The 27,616-nt window shown below is 38.7% G+C and overlaps 1 protein-coding gene across 3 annotated transcripts in view; it reads left to right on the top strand.

Moving 5' to 3' along the window:
• The window catches only part of WWC3 (WWC family member 3), a 105,431-nt gene that overhangs the window by 55,107 nt on the left and 22,708 nt on the right, over nucleotides 1–27,616 (top strand). For all 3 annotated transcript variants that reach the window (XM_061366467.1, XM_061366466.1, XM_061366465.1), the window contains exons 6-11: nucleotides 2,564–2,693; nucleotides 9,779–9,928; nucleotides 12,287–12,360; nucleotides 21,097–21,339; nucleotides 24,509–24,598; nucleotides 25,726–26,300. In XM_061366467.1, the coding sequence (XP_061222451.1) occupies nucleotides 2,564–2,693; nucleotides 9,779–9,928; nucleotides 12,287–12,360; nucleotides 21,097–21,339; nucleotides 24,509–24,598; nucleotides 25,726–26,300 (1,262 nt within the window). The remainder of the gene's footprint in view (nucleotides 1–2,563; nucleotides 2,694–9,778; nucleotides 9,929–12,286; nucleotides 12,361–21,096; nucleotides 21,340–24,508; nucleotides 24,599–25,725; nucleotides 26,301–27,616) is intronic.

The raw sequence follows: 27,616 nt of genomic DNA, 5'->3' as shown, positions 1-27,616 counted from the left end.
CAAACTCCTTCCCCTGACCTGGCGCCAGGGACTGAGAACAAGGAGCAGTTCCTCCTCCCCTGTGTTTTCAGTGACCCTTCTATGTGCCGGCAGGAATTTTGGAGGAAGGAGGCATTTAGCAACAAAGGAAATGAAAACTCAGCCAGTTGGCCATGGAAGCAGAGCGAACACTGGGAAGTTGGGAGAGACAGGGAGTTAGGACTGACTAAACAATTTGTAGCTGCAAACTAGTTCAGAGGATACAAGACCCAGCAAAAGCTTTACAATTAAATATTAGCTACATATCTGTGCTTTGGTGAGGATGGGGAGAGTTTTGCATTGTTGAAAGCATGTGGAAGAAAACAGGGGAACATGGAAACTGCCCTACAAGACTGAAACTATTGCAAGTGTGTTGGTAGTTTTCCTTCAGAAAATGTGTACTTTATTCATAGTTTTGTGTATTATCTGAGTGTTCTTTCTGTTCATACAAACATCTAATCTGTATTTGTATCCTGTTCTTTTCTAGTAATAAAATGGAAGATTCCTGTTAACTTTGTGGCTTTCAAAACTGGAGCTTAATGAAAGGAGGAAATAAAATTAACAAACAATAAATAGCAAATATTTTTCTAAGATACTTAAGTCGCTTTGGGTTGATAGTGATACTGATTTAAGCTCAAATACTTCTGGCAGTAGAAATTTTTCTGATTGTTCTCTTAAAGAAATACCAGTACATGAATCTTTCGGTAACTGGACAAAAATATGGTTGAAATTAAATAATTTCCTTTTCCTGAAATGCCACCTTGGACCTGGCAAACAGTATAACGAGCAGTTGTGTAGTAGGCATTTTTGGTCTAATGTTTGGGTGGAATCCATGTTCTTAGCATTAAAGTAACCTTCAGAGAAAACCACATTATCTTTTTCATGTAACTTTTAGTGCATTGGATTTGTTGTTTTATCATGATTTTATCTAATATTTTCAGGATTTTAATTAAAAATTAGTGAAGACTTAAGTAACATCTGAAAACCAAACCCAACCAAACAAAAATCCAACTTGCATCTATGTGACACTTAAGTCCTCTCTTGTTTTTTAAATAAAAAACTGTAAAGGCTTATATATTTTCTTATGCAACGTGGGGAAAATTGCATGTAAGTGAAAAGCTTGCTGTTCAGGCTTATTCTGTGTTGTCTCCAAAAGCAGGAACTGTCAGAAAAAAAAACAACCTATTTTTTTTCCTAAATATTCTGAGTTGTATAATTAAGCCACAGGTTTTTATTCAAGCCTTTTGAATTTTCATCTTAATATTTTAATTTTGAAGCAAATAACTTGCTGCAAGTGGAATTTCACTGGCAGAGCATGCTGATGAGTGCGATTGATGCTTGTAGCTTAACGTAATACCTACCTTGAAACTTTTAGTTATTCTCAATATTTTAAATAGAGTTTTGGTATTCTTGTCATTTATCCATAGCGTACTCTCTTCTACCACATCTCTTCATAAACCGATGTCCTGTGTAAGGACTCATGTGTGCTTTATGTCGTATTTTATAAAGCAGAGACCCTTTTTCCTGGAGTTGTTAGTACTTAGCATTGGCTTAGGGACCATTATATACGTACCACCTTTTTTTTCTATATGCACGCTTTCCCGGATAATGGAGGTTTTCTCATTTTAACAGGAATTCAACAGAATTTTCTCTAATTGCTCTTGGTAGCCAGTTAAAATCCCATAGCTGTTTGTTATAAATCCATGACCAGATGGTGGTTCTAGTAAGTTCTGTAGTCTCTGGTCTTGTTCTTTATCTAAAAATCAAAGCAGATTATCAAGATGATGCATTGGACGGGGCTTCTGCATCCCAATCTGTTGTCCTTTATTATTGCAAAATGTTGGAAAAAACGTTGAAAACTCAGTGCATATGCCCCTTAAGATGAGAGATTGTTGTGTCAAGATGGAAAAGTGAGCACTACTTCAGCCTGAGGTAGTAGTGTAGCACTCTTGCTCCTTGCAGAGTTTACATTTGGAATCTTCTGGGATGGTACCATGTGATGTTCCTTAGTGTGGGACAAAGATGTCTTTAGAAAAGATACTCAAAGATGCCCATAATGGCAGGAAAGCATTTGCAGTAGAAGTTTGGGAATTTAAAACTTTCTTACCAAGAAACAAAATGCCTTTTTTAGAAACTTTTAGACAAGATCAGGTAGAAGTCATGGAAAAGATGTTGGAGTGTGCAGTGGTGCATGGAAAGTATGACAGCTAGACTGCTAGTACCTTTCTCTTTCAAGTTACTGCCATGTAGGTTACTTTTAGTTGATTTTACTTCTGTTGCATGAAATGGTCCACAGACATCGTCTGTAAGCTGTGTATTAGGACATTAAAACCAGAAAATTTGTTGGTTCTGCAGAACCTGGTTAGATAAATGCATTGCTTTGTCTTTAGAGTGTACTTGGCACAGAGTGCTGTGTTAATTTCAAGCAGAGTGTCATTTGTTCCTGGAAATAAAAGTGGTACGTGAATAAACAAGAGATTGTAAAACATCTAGATGCTTCCTAAATACGTAAAACTTCCTGACTTTGTCTTAATATTTTCAACAGGATTGATCGTAAGATGTCAAGTGCTCATACAAATTATAGACTGGATGAAGCCCAAGCTATAATGAGTGAGCTTCGAACCATAAAGAAAGCTATATGCACAGGTGAAAAAGAAAGGCAGGACCTTATGCAGGTAAGAACTACATAAATAGCTGCTAAAAATAATAAGCTGCCTCTATTTTGTTGTTCATCATTCCATTAGTGTTACCAAGTTTAAATAAGCAAGTGAGGTGGCCTAAACTGATTTTTCTGTTTGATAATTACCAGTAGCAGGCAGCTCTAAAGAGGTCAGTAGTCATTGCCTATACTGTGAACAGAAGACTTCAAAAGCAGTCTTATTTTCTTGTCTCAGATACCATAATATCCTTATATTTAGATCAATATCTTTTGTTAAATACAGCTTTCTGTTGCTGCTGATTGCATCAAAGGCTGATATGGAGTAATTATGCTGCATTAGAAAAAATACCTTACAGTTTTACAGTATTTGTTTTTCATTCTGTGTAGTGTCTCTTTATATTATCTATAATGAAGTAGGACTAACAATTCATGTGCTACAATGTTTACCAGCTTGTCTGCCACATTTTGAGTTTTACGAGCATTTCACAAAATTAGATCTCTGTCACTATGCCACAGTTTAGCAGTTTTCCTGCTTTTGCCCTGAGCATTCCTCTTAAGCACCCATATCAAGATATATGTGGATTTAAAATGTTCTCACAAAACCCTCAAAAGGAATGCTTAAACACAACATCTACAGAAACCATAAATGCAAGCTTTGAATTATTTCATGAAGTGGAGCCCAGGGAGCAAGGGAAGATACATGCCCAGGAAGTGATGTAACTTCTGAATGGATTCTTCACCCTGCTTCAAGCTTTCAGTTGCTGTGTCTGTGTTACTAATGTGATGGGAGCTTGATCAAAGGGCGACAAGCCTCTGCCACTTCAGGGACTTCAGTGTAGACTTACCGAAATATGCTGCAGATAGAGAGGTGTGACAGGAACAATTCATCCACTCTTCAAACTACTATATGGTAAAAGTCATCTTTGTTACCTAAATTTTAGGGACCACACTAAATTAATATTGCCATTCAAATTTTTTCTTCAGTTTTTCTCCACAGTAGTGTTCTGGTGTTGGGTTTTTTATTATTTTATTATTGTTAAATGATACGGGTACTATGTAATTTACATATAATAAAAATGTGTAACATCCATAGTTACACAATTACGCAGTCTCCAAATCATTACCCAAAGGTCAGCTGATGGACCACAAATCCTTGTTCAAGTAGAAAGAATACTTAATTCACTTTGAAAAGTTTCTGCATTGACATCTTTTAACATATTTGGTATTTTGTGTTGGCAACATTTTAAAGCAATTCTTGGTCTTCCATGTGCCTGGCTAGCAAGAAATGATTTAGAAAGGCAGATCTTCATGGATGCATTAACACACCTTTTAGCAAAGTAACTAGTAATTTGAAAACGAGCATGTGATCTTGGAGCAGATTAACTACTCACTTTGTTTTGACACCCCTAGTAGATTTACACCCCCCGCCCCTTCCCCCTTTTCCTTACATTTAAATTCTTCTGTGGCACTAAATAGAGCTGTAAACTTTGAGACGCCTTGAAGTCACGTGTTAAACTACCACTAAGCGCACTTGCAGTTTCTTTAAATACAGTATTGAAGAACGTAGAAATCTAGGACCAAACTTTGCACCAAGAATTGGGCAATGCTGGCAGCACCAGAATGTAGAGATTGCAAGAGACAGAAGCAGATGAAGTTCCGGACGACTGGAAAAAGGGAAATACAACCCCCATTTTCAAGAAGGGGAAAATGGATGCCCCAGGGAATTGCAGACCAGTCAGTCTCATCTCTGTGCCTGTCATAATCTTGGAGCAGATTCTCCTGGAAGGCATGCTAAAGCACATGAAAATCAACCAGGTGCTTGGTGACAGCCAGCATGGCTTCACTAAGGGGAAATCCTGCCTGACCAGTTTGGTGGTCTTCTGTGATGGGGCTAGAACTGATGGACAAGGGTAGAGCAGTTGATATCATCTACCTGGATTTGTGTAAAGCATTTGACACTGTCCCACACGACATCCTTGTCTCTAAATTGGAGAGACATCAGTTTGATAGGTGGACCACTCCCTGGACAAAGAACTGGCTGGATGGCTGCACACAAAAAGTTGTGGTCAACGAATGGCTCAGTGTCCAGCTGGAGACCAGTAAGGAGTGGTGTCCCTCAGGGATCAGTGTTGGGACCGGTCTTGTTCAACATCTTTGTTGGTGACATGGACAGTGGGATTAAGTGTGCCCTCAGCAGTTTGCCAGTGACACCAAGCTGTGTGGTTTGGTTGATACGCTGGAGGGAAGGAATGCCATCCAGAGGGACCTTGACACGCTTGTGAGGTGGGCTGATGCCAACCTCATGAAGTTTAACCATGCCAAAGCAAGGTTTTGCACCTGGGTTGGATCAATCCCAGACACAGCTACAGGCTGGGCAGAGAAGAGATTCAGAGCAGCCCTGCAGAGAAGGATTTGGGGGTGTTGGTCGATGAGAAAATGAACATGAGCCAGCAGTGTGCGCTTGCATCCCAGAAAGCCAACCGTATCCTGGGCTGCATCAAAAGGAGTGTGACCAGCACATGGAAGGGTGTGATCCTGCCCCTCTCCTCTGCTCTCGTGAGACCTCACTTGGGGTATTGTGTGCAGTTCTGGTGTCCTCAACATAAAAAGGACATGGAACTGTTGGAACAAGTCCAGAGGAGGGCTACGAGGATGATCAGGGGGCTGGAGCACCTCCCATATGAAGATAGGCTGAGAAAGTTGGGGCTGTTCAGCCTGGAGAAGAGAAGGCTGCGTGGAGACCTCATAGCAGCCTTCCAGTATCTGAAGGGGGCCTATAGGGATGCTGGGGAGGGACTCTTCATTAGGGACTGTAGTGATAGGACAAGGGGTAATGGGTTAAAACTTAAACAGGGGAAGTTTAGATTGGATATAAGGAGGAAATTCTTTCCTGTTAGGGTGTTGAGGCACTGGAACGAGTTGCCCAGCGAGGCTGTGAATGTTCCATCCCTGTTGGTGTTCAGGGCCAGGTTGGACGAAGCCTTGGGTGTCATGTTTTAGTGTGAGGTGTCCCTGCCCATGGCAGGGGGGTTGGAACTAGATGATATTAATGTCCTTTCCAACCCTAACTATTCTGTGATGCTATAAGCAAAAATGAGAGGTGTTGGCAATTGTTCCTTATGGATCTGCGTGGCGTACAGGAAATACCAATCTAGGGTATGGCCTTTTTGTAATTGATGACACTCAGTTGTGATAGCATCCGGTAATAAACATACAGTCCAGGAGAATCTAGAATATAGTTGTTCCACACAGGCCTAGCTTGCAAAACAGTTCTGCATGTTTTGTTGTAATTGTAATAAGGGATTAAATGCCATATTTAATAGTTCACAAGATTTGCAGTTGTAAAAAATGTGTATTTCTGCCAACTTACTGTGCTCTGGAAAAATAGGCAGCTTTTTGCCTGACAGTTTTTAAATTTTTGACCAAAATACTGATTTTGTTATCACCAAACTTTTCTGGGCTTTTTGTTTTTATTATTAATTGAAGATTATTGTTACAGGTTTATTTAGCTTTGTCAAATAAGTGCAAGTCTATTTTAAGTATCTTCCTAATAAGATCAGAATTTGATTTTTAATCTCCTATCAATTTTGAAATTGTTTTGCCCTCAGAAATGCTACACTTTAAAGCTATTGTTGGTAAGACAAGCTCTCTTAGGAGAACCTTTTCGTTTTGAAAGCTGTTTATAGTGGAGTTAGAAGTATTGTGTAAACAGATGGGGATTTATTTCTGAGAAAGGAAACTGACAACTTCTTACTATTTCTTAATTTAAATTTGGCCAGTATGAGCAACAGAACTAAACATAGTGAAAGTGACTCAGTCTTGTGTAGGTGCTTGGAAAATTGTAGCTGTCAGAGAAATATGATAATTGGATTGAGTTGTGTGGGAGAGAAGACTGACGAGGGAAGGAGAGGGTGGGCAAACTGGGTGCTGTAGTTACAAATAAAGCCAAGTGGCAGTATCACTGCTCAAAAAAAGTACTCAAACTTTCTATGCAAAGTTGAATAATCAAGTTGCATGTTCAGGTTCCTAAAAGCAGCATGTGTGTGTCTCTTCCCCTCCTTCCCTCCCTTACTCCCCCAAATCCTTTTCACACTTTTGTTTCTGTTCCAATATGTACATACGCTTTTAAAAACTTGTCTTTTATCCTTAGTAAGCACTGGAGGTTTTTTGTGGTTTTGTTTGTTTTTTAAAAAACCTTTTCTTTATTAGTTAAACAGGCTAAGTAGGTTATGTGGGAACTGCACTGAAATTGTATGTCGCAGAGAGCTCCCAAATCAGGTAGTAACAGACAATGATGAAATGGCAGTGCTCATTTTCCTGTTTCTGAGTAGGTCTGGGCTGGTGTGCCTAGAACTTTACATCCATACAATAGGCTGGTTTGGCAGTTTCTGTGGGATTGCCATAAATAATCCATAAGCCCCAGATGACAGATGGATTCCTCCATATAACTGGGGAGGATATTACTCCTAGCAGTAATGTAAATTGTTTCTATCTGAAAGTATGTGAACTAAGGTTGTAATTTTCCATGTTAGGATTGCTGGAGGCTGTGCTTTCACTCATCCAAGCAGAAGAACTCAAAATGTATGTGCTTACTCTAGAGCATAGTCACTTATGCACGTAGTTGCAAGTTAAGGTAATGCTACTTGGTGATTGCCACCTGTCAAACACTGTGTAATTTTAAAGTAGTTAAATCCAGGGTTCAGCAACTGTGCCCAGATAGGAAGCCTGGCCAGCAGCCAAACAGCCCTTCATTATCTGACAAGGAGATGCTGAAAGCATCAGGAGCACACCAAGAGTGTGTGAAGTAGCTGAAATACAGGCAGAAGTTTCGACTGAAGTTCTGGCATCAGGACCTTTGGTGTTTCATATGCCTGTAGCATAGTATGCATTCTCAGTTTTTGTTCTTGTTTTTTTAGGCTCTGCTTTTACTGGGTAAAAGAGGAGATATTTGATGTTTGTGTAGCTATGATTTGAAACTATTTTTTCTATGTTACAAACCTGTTAGTGATGCATAGAATCATATAACAGAATCGTAGCATAGCTTGGGTTGGAGGGGACCTTAAAGATCATCTAGTTTTGACACTGCCAGGGATGGGCATTTGCAGCTTCCCTGGGCCAACCTGTGCCAGTGTCTCACCACCTTCATAAAAATTTATTCGGTGAGTTTTGAAGAAGGGAGTTAAGCAGGAGTCTGCAGTTCTTAATTTTCATAATGTGGAAGGCACTCCGGTTTTCTTTTTGCCATGTCACGGAGCAGTTCTTTTTGCAGCAAGTCTTGGAGGATAAAGGGACACTAGCCAGAGACTTCTTGACAATATAATTTGAAATAGCTGTCTCAGGACTGAGAAGGAACTATTTTGTTTGTCCTTCATACTAAGATGGTACAGTTCAGTTGGGAGCTGGCAGAAGAATTGGCTTTTTTGGGGGGACCCAAGACAAATTGAGGCTCTGGAGGCATGTAGTGGCAGCCTTGTCCCACTGCTGGCATGTCTGGCATGTCCTCTGTCACTGCTAGTGCTGAGCACAAAATCCCAGCCCTGCTCAGACCTTGTAGTACCATCACACAGAGTATAAGGACGGAGCAGCACATGATGTCTGGCATGTGGCATTGTACCTATGTCTCTCTCTGCCTTTCCCTTTTGTTCATCCGGCACCAGGCTGGATATTCTCCTTTTTCATCATTAGTGGAGGCAGGCCTGAAGGAGCAACTGGTATATAACGAGAACAAAGCGATGGACTGCGTAGGACAGAAATGGAGGCTACCAGAAAAAGCTGCTTTTTCTGACTAGTTTCAGGCCTGCTGCAATTCTTAGGGATGCTGCTTAGGCTCCAAAACCAGATGCCTCTGTCTTCAAGGTGGCCATGCTGTTCCTCTGAGCTACAAACAATTGCTGTTACACAAATTTGTCTTCTTGGCTCCATTAGTTTGATTTGTTATAAGAAAAGACATCATTGATGTCTTATATTTTTTGAACTGCACTTCGAACACTGAGAAATCTCCTGGTAATTGGATATGGACAGTAACTGGGGCTTCTTGCAAATCACCAGTTGTCAGAGCCACTGAGGTTCCTGAGGGTCAGCCTTTTTCCAGTGCAGTGCAGGATTGTCTCAGATTCTCTTGCTTACTGGAGTAAGCAGTTTTGAGAATTTTTACATGTATTTTTATAAACAAATGGTTTATGTTATGATTTATAAATTGAAACACAAGTTCACATAATTTGATTGTCCTTTATCTGCTGGTGAGGGGCCAGAATTTAATTTTTTTAATTAGAAAAAAAATAAATTGTTTTGAAGCATAATGGTTATAAACAGCAGCCTGCACGGTGGTTTTGTTATTGTTACTCTCCATTTTGAAAAAGAGAAGAATGTACAATCATAAAATAAAAGTGATATTAACTATTTTACCCTTTTTTAAAGGAATATTACCAGCCTGTCGGCTAAGCTTGTATCATCAAACTGTTGTTGCTTTGTGTGATTATGTCTTACCCCCGTCCCCCTTAAAGACTGCTTGAGGTTTCTACCCTCACAGTTTGTGTCATTAGGCATCTTGGAGCTGTCCCTTGCATAACCCAAAGTGTAAAATATCTCGTAATTATGTGAACCTTGGATGAGAGAGTACAAAGGTGAAATCATCTGTCATAAAAATACAATCAATACCAGGTATTCATCAAATTGGATATGATGGCAGTAGTGGCTAAGGAATGTAACCTGTACACAAGATGGCAAAAGGGCAGATGAATCGCATTTATCTTCCTTATCAGCTAACCTGAAAGCTGACAGCTGCCAGATTTAAAGAACTATAAGACATACAAAAGCTGAAATGGTTACAGATCTAAAAGAAATAACTTAAAATCTGGTCACTGTTAGATGCATCTTTTAAAATGAGAGGCTTATTTCAAAGCAAAGCTTCTACGTGTTAGTAACAGTACAATAAGTTTTACTTCGTGTAAATAACTCTGATGGACAAGCTACCTGTCATATTCTAAAATAGGTTGGTTGGTTGTTTTTTTTTTTTTTCCTCTGTTAATAAAAGAATTATAAAAATCAGTTCATCTATTTTTTTAATATTTTTTTTTTCTTTTTAAATCTCTTCTCCTGTAGAGCCTGGCCAAGTTAACAGATGGATTCAGGAATAGCTGTTGTATTACGGATTCCCTGCAGGATCTCCAGCACAATTCTGGTTCTCTCAGTGACTCCTGTTTACCTCAGCAACACTGCGATGCTTGTTCCCAGACTGACATCACTGGAGAGGTATGCATTCCTATGCGAGACATTTGCTGTAGAAAAGAAGTTGCTTTTGTACTATAGTGATACGTTGTTGCTTCCTGTTTTGTTTTAAGAGGTGTTGGCTGTACCAGAACAAAAAATCCAAAGCAGTATTATCGGTGAGGGAGTTCTGTTTGCTGTTGTTCACAAAGCATGTGAGTGGCACCCTGAGTGGTGGTGGGCTTTGTGGTTCTGCTACTTGAGCATGGCACCAAGGCGTAGCGATGTGCTTGCAGGTAGTGAGAGGTAGAATCGGCTTCCGGACTCAGCCAGCCCAGCGGAGCACTTCTCATGTATTCACTTTCTTTGGTGACCTCAGGTTCATCTCTGAAGTAATAGCTCTTGCTGAGGTGTCCACTGACCTCTTCCTTTCATATCACTAGCTCTGACCTACTGATACGTGTAATGATGCAGGCAAGAAGGAAGTGCTTTAGCCAGCTTGAAGTTCAGACATGGTTGTGCAACAGTGTGAGATGTTAGTATTCTGGTAGTAGTGATAGCTGTTTTTTGGTGCTCTTCATTTGATTTTTAAAATCTTGATTTTATCATGCTTGTCATCTTTCTGTACATCAAAGATGTAAGGTAGACCTATGATCCTTTTCTCTGAGACAAGAGAAGTATTGGTTAGAGTCTCGAAGTATTTTTATTAAAAACTAACAAAAATTCTCATCTGTCATATGTTTATGCTCAAATATGCCATTAAATATAGTATTTGAGAGGAACATATTAGTATTCCCTGGAAGTAGTTCTGTGTGAACAAAATTATATATTTCAGATAATAAAAATTTGCCTTGCACTGGTCCTATGGCAGCCTAGCTGTTCTTCATCAATAAAAATCTTGCTTCTCTAGATGACATTAAAAACAAAGCAAGAAGACAGACAACCGGTTTGTAGTTTGTTGGTACTATAGGTTGGATGTTACTCCACATTTAGTTAGAATTTGCTGTTGAACTATGTAACTTCTTAATTGGAGGCTTTTTATCATCCCATTTCTCTTCTTTCACTTGCTGACTAGTTGCCAAGTTGGGTATCTCCAGAGGGCCTCTGCAAAAAGGAAATCTTGTGTTTTTAAGAATATATACTCCTAAAGCATCTATGAAAATTCAGCTAACACTAGGCCATCTTTCAGTGTGTTAGGTAGATAGTACCTTTGGGATGTCATTTTTCAACTGCTGGTGGATGTGATTATTGAATTCCAAAACCAAAAGGAGCATAGCAGCATTTTCTTATTCATAGTACATATTGAATGCCATCCAAGACAAGTCAAGTGTAGTCTGAAAATTGTGTTTATTAGGCATAGTTTTTTTTTGTCAGGAAGATAACATGAAGCAATCACGTTAATGGTTTCTCTGAATTATCAGTAGTGGAATATGAGAAAAAAAAGAGGTGGATTTTTTTCAAATGTGATGAAGATAACAAAAGCAGCGGTTAGATGAGAAATCCAGAGGTACAGCAATGCAGTTAAGTAGGGACTTGGGATTAACCTATTGGACCATAACAGACTTCTGAAGAGGGGAACTGCTGATGCTCTAAGAAGGAAAGAAGTTGCTGTACAAACTGGACTGAATACAGTAGCAGTTTTGGTATAAATGCGTGTTCTACAACTGGTTCAGGTGATGTTTTTGTAATAGTGTTTAAAACGCACTAATGACTACCATCAGTGGTCCACCTTGGCCTCCAATCGGGAGACTTGGAGGCACACCATACATAATGCCGCTGACTCCTTTGAGAGCTCACGAAGAACTAGTCTCGAGGAGAAAAGACAATGCAGGAAGAATCGTGTCCCACCTGTTCCACCCAAGGAGACCTTCTGCTGTGCTTTTTGTAGCCGGATTTGCCTATCCCACATTGGCCTTCTTAGTCACCAGCGCGCTTGTAGTAAGCGTGGGTAAATGCCCTTCCCAAATCTTCGTTCGCGAAGTCAAGCCATGATCTAAGTGCTGGGTAACACATCACAGTACAGGGAAAGTTAATCTGAATTACTTCTAATTAAAGTCCATGAAATAGTTGTATCAAGTAATACTCTTTTTATTTTAGGCTCAGATAAAGTTGAAAAGCTTGGACCATTCATTAATGATTCAGCTTGCTAGCCCTTGATTTCTGGGATTGTAATTTATTGAAAGGTCACATTTATCTTATGTATGTTCAGCAATAAACTAGTTTTGTATTTCTAAAGCATAAAATTGATTTTTATTATGTTATTACTTAAACCATTGGGGTTTTTTTTGGTGAGTCCAGTGAGTTAGACTTAATTTATACCTTTCTTTATTGTGAGAGTGTTTTTAAATTCTTGTTTCTTCCTCTCTTTTTCCCCCCTCTCTTTGTGCTTCAAATCTGCAAAAGTTTGGATTTGATGACAAAACAAGACTTGTAGACAGAGTAAGACTGAACTGGCAGTATGAAGAGGCCAAGAAAAGGTAATTAAAGATAAATTTGTTGGTTTTCATTTTTACTCTTTGTGATTTAAAATTTTCAAAGTAGAATTGGAACCAGCCTCCTAGCTGAAATGTCCTTAAGAAGACTAATTTGCTTGCAGTTGAGTGGTTCACTGATAATAAAAGCTTAGATAAACATAAGCCTTTATCATAAGATTATTAAATTTGTTTGCAGAGATAAAGCTAAATGTCAACCCCATTCTACACTTGTATAAACAAAATTGCAGTAGTTTAATTGAACTATTTTACATTTTCCTCCTCTTCTTAAACCTCAGTGTAAACAGTTTTAAAATTTACATATATCAGCCTGGTCTGTCAGTACATATGAAGCTTTGCATACCTGTGTTCTAAGTTCAGTTTACTGAAGCTGTGAACTCAGTGTAGAGAAAATGCAGAACCTCTTGTGAGATAAATGAAGATACTCAGAGCTGAACAGAAGGGTACACAAAAAAATAATAAATTATGAGAATGAAAAAGAACCTGATCAAAAAATATTACTTGAATTAGATTAATTACTCACTTGAATCTAATTGCTTATGCTAAGTATTTCTTTTGTTGATGTCAGTCTTGCAGTGTTTTTTAATGGCTTCGTAAAAGCCATTTGTTCTTATTTAGTAGTGTAGGTATAGCTGATGACTTGAACGCAGTAATTCTGTGCATTTACGATTATTTTAATTTGTGCTGATAGAACATTCTCGTATTAAAATTGCCCAACACTTAAACATTATGTATGGTCAACTTCGAAAACCTTTGGTTTTAATTTTTTTTTTTCCCTTTCAACTTTATCTATTTTGCCATCTTTTTATGTCACATAACAAGGGTTAAAAAATTTCTAAACTTTTGCCTCCTTTTTTTCATGTTACGGTTTTTTCTTTGGGGGATATCATAATGCTGTCATATGGCTTGGCAGGGAGTGAAAGCTTTATAGGCAATTCACTATTTTGTTGTTCCTGGAAAATGTACTCACATTTGGATGCAATACAGGCTTAACAAAAAAAAAAAAAAAGGAAAGAAAAAAAAAACAACATTAAATCGATGCAAGCATGTTAGAGATACCCAGCTAAATTGTCAGGATTTGTAACTGGACTGAAAGTCTGTGTTGTTAAAAACTGCATGTGAATACCAGTGACTGTTAGCTAGTAAAGGTTAAATAATCGGGCAAAAAAAGGGCAAAACAAAAATCTGTCATTGTCCTGTTTGGACACAGGCATGATGCTTAGCACTTCATAGCCCAGTGACAATTTAGGGGTTCATGATAGTTGTTGAAGGAAGAAGGATAGCATTTATTTTTATGCTTTTTAGTTTAAGAGAGCTACTGGTGCTGTAAAGATTGTATTACGTGGTTTTAGTTTTGTTTTCTGACATAATTTTTCTTTGTGTTTTTCAAAGCAATTCTCCTCTCTTGTGTTATTGCAGGGAAAAGATGGAGTGGTGGGGCTTTTGTGGGGGGGTGTGGTTGGTTTTCTGAGAGGTGGGTTTCTAGTAGCAGCATTTCTTAGCTGGGAATTCTGAACATTTGTTTGTACATGGAATGCAGTATTTTTGAACATCAGAAGTGAGCTGGGATTTGATGTTAATTAGGTGTAGAAAATCTGGGTAACTAACCTTCCAACTAGAGAATAGTAATTGCAGTAAGGGTAGCTTTGCTGTCCCAGGATAACAGCTTTGACAATGGTTTGTTATTTAACAAAAGCATGTTAGTTGCTTTAAAATGGTAGCCTTATTCTGCCCAGTATGTTGTACGGAAGTAATCAGCTTTCAGCTTATGAGTGGAACTGCACAAAGCTCATTGCTCCTACCAGTTATCTCTGTGGTTGCATTCTTCATTTATCATGCATTCCTTCCCCTTAGCTTGCTGGCATTTCTGTAGGGCTTTTGTCTCTACTAAATATCTTTGTGTTCGTTCTCCCTTGGCTGGTGAAATATCTACTGTTACTGCACAGTGTGGGTGACAGAATGTGCTGTGATGGATTAAAATCTACACAGTAGAAAATTAAAATGCTACAGTAAGTCGTAACTGTAAAGCAGTATATTAGGACTACTTGCTCGTCAAATTGGGGTATGGAAACATATAGCGAATAAGTACAACAGACAAACTGTCTTATTTCTAAGTTTTAATGGGAGACTTCTAAAATACACTGTAGGAGAAAAGTACGTCCTTTTACTTTAAAGGAAAGAAGGAAAAAAGCCCCTCAAAATAAAGGGCAGTGTGTTGTATTTTAGTCACTCTTGTGCATCTAACCAAATGATCATACAGCTCTAGATACGAGCAGAATATTTGATGTATGTAGTAAAGAAGTTCTTAAAAATAAAAGTATGCTCTCTGTATATGGAGTGTGACCAAGAAAATGCAGTGTTGGGATTTTTGAATGATCTCGAGGAATTCAGGAGATGAGACCCAGGGATAGTAGGAAAGTTGGCTTATGATCCCAAAATCTTTCTCCTCCCTCATAAAAGATAATTTGATTTTAATCCTCCTTCAAAAATCTCTTAACTGCTGAGTGGTTTGGCTTTTGCATAAATTGAGATGTTCGCATAGCTATTTCCCCCCCCTCCCCCTTCAGTTTCCCACTGGAAGGAAGTTGGATAATTTGCAATTTAATTTTTCCCGTGGGTATTTCAGATGTTGTGAGCTGTGGGTTCTGACATCTTCAGCATGCTGGGGAAGATCATGTCCTTTCTCCTGTGTCTTCTGTGTCAGGCTCTGGGAGGAGGCACATCGATTCTGCTATTTAACTCAACAGTCATGCTGCTGAGAGGCTCAGTCACTTTTCTTCTGTTCTTTACTCCTCTCTTCCCCTCCCTGCCCCCATTATTTTTAAATAAACTGTACCTTATTTCCATGAAATTTCTCCTCTCAGATCTGTCAGTGTGGCCCTCCAGAGAAGCAAGAGGGAGGGAGGACGGTCTTTTTGAGCAGCCCCAAGCTGCCTGGATAAATAGCGGTTTTAGTTTCAGTTGCTATTTCAGTGAGACCACCTCTCATGAAAGCATTTGCACACTGGAAAGTGTACCCCTCCAGCACTTTTCTGAATAGACTGTTTCATAGAAAGAGAAGTCAAAGGCAAATTGTTTTTGTTTGATAACACTTAAGTTGTGCAGTTCAGTATGACTACGTGAAGTATATTAGCAAATGATCCAGAAATGTCATTTCTGTGCTGACTCATATCCTGTGAAGTATATTAATCAATAGATGAAAAATGATCCCTCCAAAAAGAAGCACCTACTTTTTAAACTGTGATTATGTTATGTTATTTGCTAGTCTGACAGTAGCTGACTTCAGTGAACTAATATCCATGCATCTTCAACCAGCTTATCTAATTTGGGTGCTGAAGCGGTAATTTATATATGCCTTCTGTAAATCTCAATTCAAACATACTATTTTTCAGTTCAATTTTTGAAATCATCCAGTGGCCATCAACAAATTTATTTTAGCCTTGGAAAAGCTTCCTCCTCAGCTATGCTTAATGTTTCTGCATCCCCTTTAAGACTGTTACTTTTTTCTTTTTGGTATAATTGCTGAATATTTGTTGCAAATTTGCTGTCTGATTGTCAAAATTCATTTTCAGTTGGGCTTTAAAAGCCGCAGCACAAGCAGAAGTGTGGGAGTGCAGTTTGTGCTTGTACTGACAAAATACACCTTGGTTGGCTATTGATAGCAACATAGTCAAGTATTTTCCTGTTAAAGTTCATCTACTGTAGGCAGATTTCAAGGTGTAATTGCCTAATTTCTAGTGCTTTATTTTACTCAACTAATCTGAAAATCTGATTTAGGAATGAAGCAATTTGTCTGATATCACATAAATATCTGGCTCAGGCATGTCAGCTAAACCTAAATCTCCCAGTGTCAGTTTTAAGCATAAAAAACTTTCTCTTTGGGCTATAAACGGAGCTGAGCCATGCTCTTGAACTCTCTTTAAAGTTTGTGTTATACCAGTTTACCTGGGAATTGGGGCAAATATTAATTTCTCTCTTCCATCGGTTTTAGCAGGCTTTGCAATTTTCCTGAAGGTGAATACCAAATTTTATCTGAAGAATGCCAGTGGGCTCTAAGGGTTTCATGAGTGTCTTAGGCCAATTTAAGACCTCCTTCTTACTGAATTGGGCTGCCAAGAAGGCTAGATATTCTACAGAATGTACTCGCGTTGTCTGCCAAAGCCACAGTGGCACATACGTGCAGGCACAGCCAAAGTAGACACAGTGAAGAATTTTGTGAGCATTTGGCTGAGTTCCCCAGTTTCTTGTTCTTTCCATTTCTTTGTTCCCCTTTCTCTAGCCTTCCCCTCTTTGGATATAAATCATAATTCACTTTCAAGAAGGTCTACAAATACCAGAAGTCACTGAGTCCTTACACCCTTCATTAAGTGTCTTCAGTACCGCAGCCACCTTCTCTGGGTATTGCACGTGGGCTAAGCTCCCTGGTACCTGCAGTGGCAGAGAACTTGCTCCAATTACAAGCCTATTATAAGCCTAAGGAAAGGAGTAAGCTTGGGCTGACTTTTGTTGATCATATCTGCATATTTGTATGATTTGGCCACTGTTCTCCTCCAGATTATAACTGTATTTTCATTGTATCTTCACCAGTCTTCCGTTTTGTTTCAGGTAACAAAGGCCTGAGCTATAATCTGGTATGTCATCCAAAAATCTAGGCATTTACATGCAGGGTATTACTGTGTTGGGCTTTTTTCCTCAGAAAGCTCAAACAAAGTAAGTTGGAAGAGCTTGTTAAAGCTAGAAAGACCAGAAATTGTAGGTTACGAAGTGCCAGCTGTAGGATACTCAAAATTTGTCCCTTGAGCATGAATTAGGACTTCAGTATTGCTTTGGAGTATTTTTGTCCTCAGGACACCTGTCGAGCTCATAATCTGAGTAATGGTCTAAATATGGTGTTAATTGTAAATCAAACATCTTCCATCTCACAAAAAGTGATTTTTATTTTAATCTCACTTCTCATGCTGTTTTAATAAATAACCTCTTTAAAACAGAAGTGTTTTCGAGCTTAGCAGTATAATTTTGTTTTGTCTGTGTTAGATACATAGCAATTCAGATATGCTGTAAATTCTGCAAATACAAGCCTTTTTTACCCCCATTGTGTAGTTCGTGTAGTAAACTACTGGCTGTACTGATCTCTACCCTCATACTATGTCTGCATTATCCTGGGCTAGGCGTCATTCTAGCTACATTAGCATGGGCATTTCAGAGCATGTTTGACAGTTCAAATCCAAGTTTACTTAAGATCCCCAGGTTAAGACTTTGTCATCCCAGCTGTGGCCCTCCTGCTTTTCTGCTTAACAGGGCCTGTTACATTCATCTCCATTTTAAATTTTTTAATACTGAAATAAGCAGCAAGTTGGTCTGCCTACCTAGGAAACCAGCCATTTGATACCACCTACTTGAGCATGGAATGCAAGCTCCTCAGCACTTGTTATGCAAGGATGGGAATGGGCAAAATGCCTGGAATGTCGATAGCTCAAAATTAACTGTTTTTTCCCCACTAGGGACTAGGCACCTCAGGATCTGGCATTAGGCCAGATAAAATTACCCTTTTACATTGACTACACTTAAAAAGTACTATCTTAAAAAATACTCAAAAGGAAGGAAAAATGTATTTTAAAATCAGAGGCTTGTTAAAGCATCTTAATTGGTTTGTTTGTTGTTTTTTTTTTTAAATTGCAGTCAGTGCCAAGTCATTGATTTATCTGAGTGTTTAAGGTAGGTGAATATATGCACTGAGTCTGAAAACGCAAAAGAAATACTTTTTTTTATAATATACTGACAGTGAGAATGTCTGGTGTGGTTTAGGTACAAAATCTGGCATGGATAAGCACAGTGAAATTGCCCCTCCCCCCCCTTTTTTAAATCCATTTATTGTGATTGGGAAGAAAAAGCTTGTGTTAGGAAAAGACAAATGCAGTTATGGAATATGCTTAAGAAGATTTATTATGTTTTTAGCAGAACTGAATATATCTCCTCAGATACTTTTCGTACGTTTGAGTGAGTGAGACCATAAAAGTCTTAGGCATGTTTTCTAGCCATGGAGATAAATTTTAAAATGTTTATCACTGGTAGCTTTTGGGAACAGTTTACCGTACAGAGGGAGTCTTCAGTGGAAAGCAAGCAACAAAATTCCCCCAAAACTTAGTTTCATTTGCAGGACATACAGGCTGCAGAAAACTTGGCTTATTGGTGCTGAAGTTCCCTTCCTAGCAGATTCCTGTATTATCTGGTGGTTAGCAGTGTCTTTTTCTTTTCTTACAGGAAAAATACAGAGACACGAAGAACTAGCTGAAATGCTGAGTTTCAGGGGAATCCACAGCAGTACTTTTCCCTTTAATGAAGTATAACTAAGTTACTGTACGACGACTTCTTATTTTCAAAGCATCATCATAATAGGAATTGAGAGAAAAAAAACAAACTTTAAACTGAAATGTCATACTAAAAGGGAGTAACATGTTCTCAGGAAGCTCAGGAGTCCAGATTAAAACCTCTTGTATCAAGAATGGTGTTTTACCACTCTTGATACAAGGGCGGATTCAGTGGTTAAATAGCATTGACAGAGGGGATCCCATCTTCTTATCTTTCCTGCTGGTACTTCAGTCTTCCCTGTTGCTTGCATCAGCATTTATTTGCTTCTATGATAGGCTTCTTAACCAACTCACCCTGCATTAGAAAGATAGCTAGCAAAACAATTGTGTTAAAATTAAGACGGTTACCCCTTCCAGTTGTCTTATAACCCAGTGACTTAACCAGATACATCTCAACTTCTTTCATCCACAAGCCGTGTAAGAGCTTATGAACATGGTCATTCATGTACATTGCCAGTGGTCATCCAATTCACACTTGCCTGCCAAGCTATGGTAACTCAGTTGTACCTAAATTCTGTAATTCTGTTGTTTTTTTTTTTTCTTCCCCGTTTGTTTCATTTGGCACTGACCACTTGAAAATCAAGTCATATGTGCCTTCAGGAGTGTTTACTGGATCTTTAGCAGCGTAGCAGCCTGGGTAAGGGAGAGGAGGGGTCCTGAATGCTCACTTTTCCTGGCCCTGTCGTCTTGTCAATGGAGTGAGGTGTTCTTCAGGAAGCTGCATCTGGAATTTGTGCACAATAGCTGAGGCATGAAAGACGTAGACTATGTGTATCAATTCACAATGGTGCTTTCAGCAGCTATTGGCAGGAAGTTGGTTATTAATGCAGGGAGGAGGAAATGGTATTGAAGGGCTTGACAAAGTATTCTGCTTTAGACTTAAAATGTAACATAATACCCAAGTTCTTTAGTTGCTATAAATGAAATCTAAGGGGGGAAAACCCCTTGGACAAAATTCACAATGAAATTCCTATTTGTATGTGAATGCACTCATTGCAAAATGATTTACACTGATAAGTTATTTCCCTTCCCCTGATAATAAGATGGCCAAATACTTTCCAGATGTCAGTATAAAATAAACATTGCATGAGGTTTTGTTTTTAGATGGCGAAAACCTTACCTTTGTTGTATTTATGCTGCTTCTTTTATCCTTAAACACGTTACCACACTGTGGATCTTCCGCAGATCTGTTTTGCTTGTTATATGCTTTTACCTTTGTTATTTTCTTTCTTACCATATATTTTGGAAAACATAAAAAGATTAATTTACCAAAGGAATGAATGATATTCCACTTTTATGGCTGGCTTTAAATGTGCTTTTATCTATCTGTCTATTTGTCTGGCTTTACATGTCCTTATATCTGTCTGTCTATCAGGTGATAATCTCTTACGGTGCTTTGAATGCTACCGTTTTAAAGTGAAGATGAAACTGAGGTGTAGAACTGCATAACTGCACAGTTCTTTAGTTTCAAATATTCAAAAATCAGACAGCTAGATGTTCTCTTATTTACTGTTTAACTGTAACATTCTAAAGTGTCTGAATTGCCCATTGCAAAGCAAGCATAAATGCCTAGCAGTAGTGTTCTCCCTCTTAATGCTTATGTACCTTTAGATAATTTGCCAAAAGAAATATCTGTGAAATTTCTAGCTTCAGTCTTCTTTGTAATATTTATAAGAGTTCAAAATTTGTTTGTAGCAGAACATTTTCTTAAAATGTCTTATTTTTGCAACCATTGTTTTGTGGGGGGGTTCACCTTCCTGAGATGCAGGATGTAGGAGACTACTTTCGACTATAAAGCTTGCTACAAAATAAAGTTAGCTTATTTATTGCTCGATTTGATGATGGATCTGTCTAAAGCCACTTATATTTTGCAACCAGTAGATCGTTTCTTCCAGACTTATTTTGCTTACTAACACCTTATTTACTCTTAACATTCTGCTGTCAGTCAGGACTGCCTAATATTTTCAGCCCCTTGAATCATTCCTCTGTTAGGTAGGACATGAATATTCAGACCTATTGTCACTGGAAAACATCTCCCCTTCATCCCCTGCACTTTTGAAATCCCAAGATAAGGTCTGATAGTGGAAGAATGAGGAAGGAAAGGATGGTCAACTTCTTCAGCTGTATGGGCAGCAAACTTTCAGTTCTTCCATATTTTAAAAATACCCAAAATAAAACCCACCCCAAAATGCAGAAAGAAATAACTCTTCCAAACCCCTCTAAATTTTCTTGGTTTGAAGTTTAGAAGAAGAAAAGTCACAGAAGTCAACAGGCTTCACCTTTTGGTATTTTTACTCTCAATTGTCTTAATCTTTATTTGTCTGCTTTTTGAAATACGTTTACCTTCTTTTAGAGTTTCGAATATACAACAGCAGCTGGCCTTGCTAGATAATGAATCTTGGCCAGGAATGGCTGAAGCGGACAGGGACCGTCTTCAGCTCATCAAAGAGAAGGAGGCTCTTCTTCAGGAGTTGCAGCTCATCAGTCAGCAGAGACGATCCCCAGAAGACATTGCACGTTTGGAGGAAGAAAAAAGACGCTTGGAGGATGAAATTCAGCAGGCTCGAGCAACATCTGCTCATGGGGCCACAGAAAGGTCTGGGAACTTAAATTGTTTTCTTATCTATTTTAAGATCCATGTAAGTAGTTTCAAAAGAAAGAGTAGGGAATTTCACTGTGTTTAAGAAAAAACAACAGAATGTTTCTGGAGTAAGTTGCTTTCAAGAAAGGAAGAGGCTGCTTCTGACTGGCATTTAATTCTGACTGTCTTGAAGGTTTCTGAAGGAGAGTTAGAGTGCTAATGACTAGTTAGTTTTCCTTTCATTTATCTGTCTTCTGAATAGAAAGAAGAGATCAGAACACAGTCACAAAAGATGCTTGGAAAAAGTCTGAGTGATATTGTCTGATGATAGGGACATGCGTAACAGCAACTATAGAGTGCAGCATTTTCCTCTTGTTTTGCAGTGGAGTAATATTCATCTCCAAAACCATCAGAACAAAGATCCTTTTCCTATATTTGATTTGTGCCTTATAACAGGAAAGTTAAATGAAGATTTTACTACCTTTTGTATACAATTTTTCCTTTTAATTTGCAATCTCAGCAGTGGGAGCACATCCCAACTCTGACATTCAGAGAGCACAATGAACAGAGTCATTCTTGAAAACTTAAATTAAATGTCAAGTTACATGTAAAAACAACCCCCCAAACTTATTAATGGAAACACTGTGTTTATTTCAAAGTTGGCCGGTTGTTCCTGTAGCCAGAGAAATGGACAAAGCCTCTTAACCTCTTCTTGTTACTATAAACCGCTTTCAGTGAAAGCACTGAAAGCTTCTTCTTGTTTCCCAGACTTGCTTCTCTTAAACAGTGCTAAAAACCCAGTTTGACACTTGAGGAAAACTACATGAACAAGCTTTAATGTGATTTCTGTAAAGGTTACTATTTACATAATTAAGACACTTCTACAGTATTTGGAAGTGCCTTGCATACACAAATTTTGAGAACTTCAGTTCCTTTGAAAAGGCTTACTTCAGACAGCAAATTCAGGCAATAAACAGAAAATTCACAGCCAACCTACAGTTCAGTGTTCCATATTTTGCAGTTTTTGCAATATTGTTACATTGGCTTTCCAGCTTTAAACTGACAGAAAAGGGAGTTCACTTTACACTGTAGTGTAGTAAGTTTTATTTGTTGGTTTTGGGTTCTCATGTTAGGTAGTGCATGCTATGTTGGCAAGAAAGCCAGGCTATTTTTCCATGTAGTTCAGGCTGTGGAAACCAGCGTTCCAGTGTGATACTTGATATTTCAAATGCGAGCAAAAAGTTGAGTAGAAGTTAGAATAATATTGAAGGGCAATCTATTTTTGCATAACAAATTGGAGGAAAGCTTAACTATTAGTAGCCCATTTATTTGTTTGACTTAGGTTCAGGAATAACCAAAACCATTCCTAGTTCTGCTTTTCTTTTTCTACTTTCTCCGAATTGTGGAATAAAAAGAAGCTTCCTCTTTAAATAATTGTTGGGTCTGCTCTGTTTCTGAATTTTACAGGAACTGAGTTACGTGCAGATCAGAACTAACTTAAAATCTGTATGACAGAGATTGGGTTTTGTTTTTCGTTTTTTTGTTGGGTTTTTTGTTTTTTTTTTTGTTTGTTTGTTTGTTTAAGATGTTGGCAGCCTTAGTTGGAGGCATCTCTTGCCCTTCAGCACAGGTACCTACAGCACTGATGAGTATGGAGTGTAGGTTCCTAAGTTTTGAACTGGTTAAGTTTCTTGCATCCATTTGTCTTTTTCTTTTTGGTTCCTGCATGCTGTGCCTGTATCATGTAAGTTTACATAGTCGAGCTACAGCCTTCCTTGCACCAGTTGATTAACCTGGTCTGGGGTCCACAGAAGCAGGAGAAAAGTTTCACGCTGTTGGGTGTGCAGCTTCTGCTGTGTGGTTTCAGTGAATGGAGCTCCCTGGAGGGTGGTGGGATTGTTGGAGTGTAGCACTACAGCCCTTTGCCAGCATATGAATTGTTGAAGTTGGAGGCTAAAGAAGTTGAGAGATTTATGTTTTTACTGCTAATAGAGACGTGGTTTTTTTTCACATCTTAACCATCCAAAGTTTATTGACACTAATACTGCTGGGTTTTATCCAGAAGGACTCTTTTTCTTCTTTTTTTTGTTGACTTTTATTTTTATTTTTTAAATCCTGCCCATTAAGGTGTTGAATTCTAACAGCTGTCTTTGCAGTTGAGGAGGGTCTTGAAGGATTGAGATAAGTTTGATCTGTTTTCTCCAAACTTTCTATCAAAATCCTAATTTCCAGCCAGCTTATGAAAGCACGGCTGGAGGAGTAACTTTCCTGAATGTACAAATGATGTACAATACAAAACATGTTTAGCAATCCTGATTTTATTCTGAAGTTCAGTGATTTGGCTTGGAAAAACAAAGCACCATGAATACCTGTGATTCTGGATTCAGGAAATTAATAAATGTGATAACAGTACATAAAATCTATTCTTTGAAGTTTTAAAACTCTCCAAATACAAAAATTAAGCTATCATATAGCTGTCTGAGACTGACAGCATTGAAGGCAACGTTCCATTTGTGTTGTGACACTGGTACTGAGTAATTCAGATGCTTGGTATTAGAATGGGCAAAAAATAATTCTCAGAGATTTTTGCCATAGCTTAGCATTCAAAATGTATCACCAACTTAATTATATAAAAATGTACTTGAAACACCTAGAATTAGAGCTTAAAGTTGAGTTTTATGGCTACTGCTTAACAGAAGTCCTCCAAAAATTTTCCATTTTATCTTTGAAATTTGACACTAATTAGCTTGGATATTAGGGCTGTTTGGAATATTTCTTTCCTGCCAAGGCAACGAAAGGCATAGTAGTTCTCTGTATTTTACTGGCACAGTCAGGTTGATGCAACGGAAAAAAATCGTTGTAGACTGATGGGTTTTTTTTACCTAGGACTTTATAATTTTGCTAATTGCTGTGATGTATTTTCAACATCATGAGTCCTACACTGTACCTCAGTTACTTTTCTTGTCTGGGAATTCTGCTGGAGTCTTGGTTCTTGTGTTCTTGCTGAAATTACCATAGCTACATCTGAGCTGGATGAATTAAAACTTTTCATTAAGTAGCGAGACTTACTTTTATATTCCAGACTGCAATGCAACGATATTTTTCTATACTTGGAAAGCTCCTAGCACTTCTTGAGCACTGCTCTATTGAAGAAAAATAATACGATGTATCTGTTGAATTGCAGGATACTGTTACAGGAAAAGAGAAATTGTTTGCTTATGCAGCTAGAAGAAGCTACACGTTTAACCTCATATTTACACTCCCAGTTAAAAAGGTGAGTTATGTAAAACCAGGAGATTTTGAACTGCAGCAGAGAAGAATATTAATAATCTATAAAGTTTACCTTTTAATACTTTTATGTATGTATGCCAAGTAAATTCATTTTTTACTAAATTTATACAGTTTGGTCTATGGAATGTGATGACTTTGATGGAGTTTTATAACTAGTAATAGGGATGACTATTTGGGCTACATTATTACGTGGGAATTTTATGTTATCTTATTTTTCTGAAAAGATACATACTTAAATCCCTTCCTAATATTGTCACAGTTTTCCTAATATGAAGATAACATTCTTTTAAGTTCTGTGAGATTTTAATATTGTCCAAAGGAAGGGATCTTTGATCCCGTATGAGTTGACAGTGTTTTGCCATTTAAATACAAGAATGTGCTAAGACCCACACAGAAGCCCAGAATATTTTGCATATTCAAGCTTGCAGCTGCCTTTTTAGATTCAGCTCTTGGGGATTCCCCAGCTCAACACCGTGCCAACGTCAAAAGCTCAGTTCCTGCTGTGTCTCACTTCGTCTCTCAGTGTCACTTGTATTCTTCTCTCCCTAACTGTCTGAGTGGTAAGAGGAACTGGAATAGGATTCATCATAACATGTTTTTTATTTTGCCCTGAGAAAGCCTGTGAGGGTGAGGCTTACATAGCAGTTTGTTAGGACTTTCCAAATCCCGTCACGCTTCTTCTGCCTGATATGTTTATTACCCATCATTAATACAAATTCAAGCTGGATCATAGTAATCTACCCTTCCCCTCTTTACATTGAGGGGAATTGATTTACACCGATCCAGATCCTGCTCTGGCCTCTCTTCTGCGAAATTATGGCTGCTTACATGCTGGAAGAAAGAGCATGCTTGTCTTGTTGAGCCATTTGTCTTCAGGCACTTGGACCTAATGTGCTTGTCACTTGCAGTGTTCCAGTTGTGGTTGTGCTTGAGACCAGGGCAAGAGACACGAGCTAGACTTTAAAATACCAAATCATGTCTCTGTGTTGCTGTACTGAAAACATGTAAAATTCCTTGTGTAATCTGGATTGACATTTTTATGTCTGAGCTGGTGTATGTGATTGTGTTTGAAAGGGCCTTTTCTGTTTTCTCTTTCTTTGCCTGCTGTAGTCTGTCAGCTAGCACCCTCACAATGTCCTCTGGCAGCAGCAGGGGATCCCTGGCCTCCAGTCGAGGATCCCTGGCCTCCAGCAGAGGCTCCCTCAGCTCCGTCAGCTTCACGGACATCTATGGCCTGCCACAGTATGACAAATCAGACAGCGTTACAGACTATGGGCAGCATCTACGCTTTGACATAATTCCCTTCGAGTCTCTCACAAAGGATGTGCCATACGCTGATCCCATTGGACACTCAAATTTCAATAAGCAGCGGAGGTCTCTGGATACCCCGCAGTCCTTGGCATCCCTGTCATCACGGTCCTCCTTGTCATCGTTGTCCCCTCCAAGCTCACCTCTGGATACCCCGTTTCTCTCTGCATCTCGAGATTCTCCCTTGGCTCAGATGTCAGAAGGTTTTGAGGAGATGGCGAGCATAGGAGCCTTGGAAATGCTCAGGGCTCAGGCCACAGCATTGAACGATGATGAAACACAAGGAACAAGCTCATCTCAGACGTCCACTTACCCTGTGGACAATGAAATGTTGCGAGAAATGGGACCACAGCTGACTGCTGTCCAAACTGGTGGAGGTGAGTTTCTGGACGTACTATTTTGTCACATCATCATAGGAAATGCTACACAGACCTAAGCATATATTGGCATAGTAGAGATTGTTTCTCAGTTTGGCTTGCTATACTACGAACCGCTAATCGCTCAAAACGAGCAACTTGTTGTTTACCAACTACCACCCACACCCCCCAGAAAAACCAAACACAAGACCAGGCATGAGGTGATGCTGCTGACAGTGCTTGAAGGCTGGCTGACTCTATGCTGAATGAGTACAAACCCCAGACCAGGTTCACATCTTATGTTCTGCAATGGAGCAGAAGGTGGCGGCATGGTGGTCATGAGTGCATGGTGCACTGTACTTCTGAATAGAGTTCTTTGTCACCCAGGGAACATCCTTTACAGGGATGTGTGAGAAAATCGACATCTGCTTGAGTGGTTGTCTCGGAGAACCTGAGGTGTATGATTGTAGAGGAGCAACATGTGCAGTTATCACAGCACACATACTGTTGAGTTTTCTTCTGCTTGGCTGTGAAGTTGATAGACTTGCTTTGGTTTGTATTGGTGGAAGCTTCTGTGGCACTACAGTTGAGAAATGTAAATTAGAAGGATCAAAAAAGGAAACTTTATAAAAAAGTTTCCTTTTTAGAAAACAAAACAAACATTTAAAAACCTGACCATACAGGCACGACATTTCTTTTCCTGTTTTAGTCGATCAAATTAAGAACTGATGTTAAAGTGAAAACGAGTATTCCTCCATGATGAAGTTCTTGTGTGTTGGCTTACTCATAATAAGACCGTACTAGTAGAGAAGGGCTTTTGCAAGTATATTTTTAATATTGAAGATTATAATTTCCATCCCATTTCTATACCCAGAATTCTGTGTTCTTAATTGTGTATAATGTTGCATTCAGGACTTAGGATATCAGGAGTAACGTGAAATATAACCACAAAGGTATCATATTATCCTACCAAAATTTTATTTGTCAAGTGATAATGAGAAGGAACATTGACAGCTTTCAGCTTTTTTCAGTATTTTTGAAAAAAACCACACTTCACCAATGTGCTAAAAAGCCTTTATTGCTCAAACGGCATTTGAGTCTACATTCGCCTGCTTTCCTTAATGCAGCTGGCATTGCCAGAACATACTGCTGCAGAATTTGTATTTTCTAGATGTAAACATTTCTAGTGCCCATATTGTAGCTTTCAGACCAAAATAAACAGAATTCCAGAGACCAGCATGTAAGCTTGTGCTTAAATTAGTGCCATGAAGAAGCTTCCTGAGGCTTTCTTTAAACCTCAGATCAGACCACAGCATGTCTTCACCCATTGTGGTAAA

The sequence above is a fragment of the Neopsephotus bourkii genome, unplaced genomic scaffold, assembly GCF_033783945.1.
Source record: "Neopsephotus bourkii isolate Nb327-2 ecotype Australia unplaced genomic scaffold, CSIRO-AGI_Nbou_v1 NB_1346, whole genome shotgun sequence".
Taxonomy (NCBI): domain Eukaryota; kingdom Metazoa; phylum Chordata; class Aves; order Psittaciformes; family Psittacidae; genus Neopsephotus; species Neopsephotus bourkii.
Note: the sequence above shows the minus strand (reverse complement) of the source record. Positions and strands in the feature narration are given on the sequence as shown.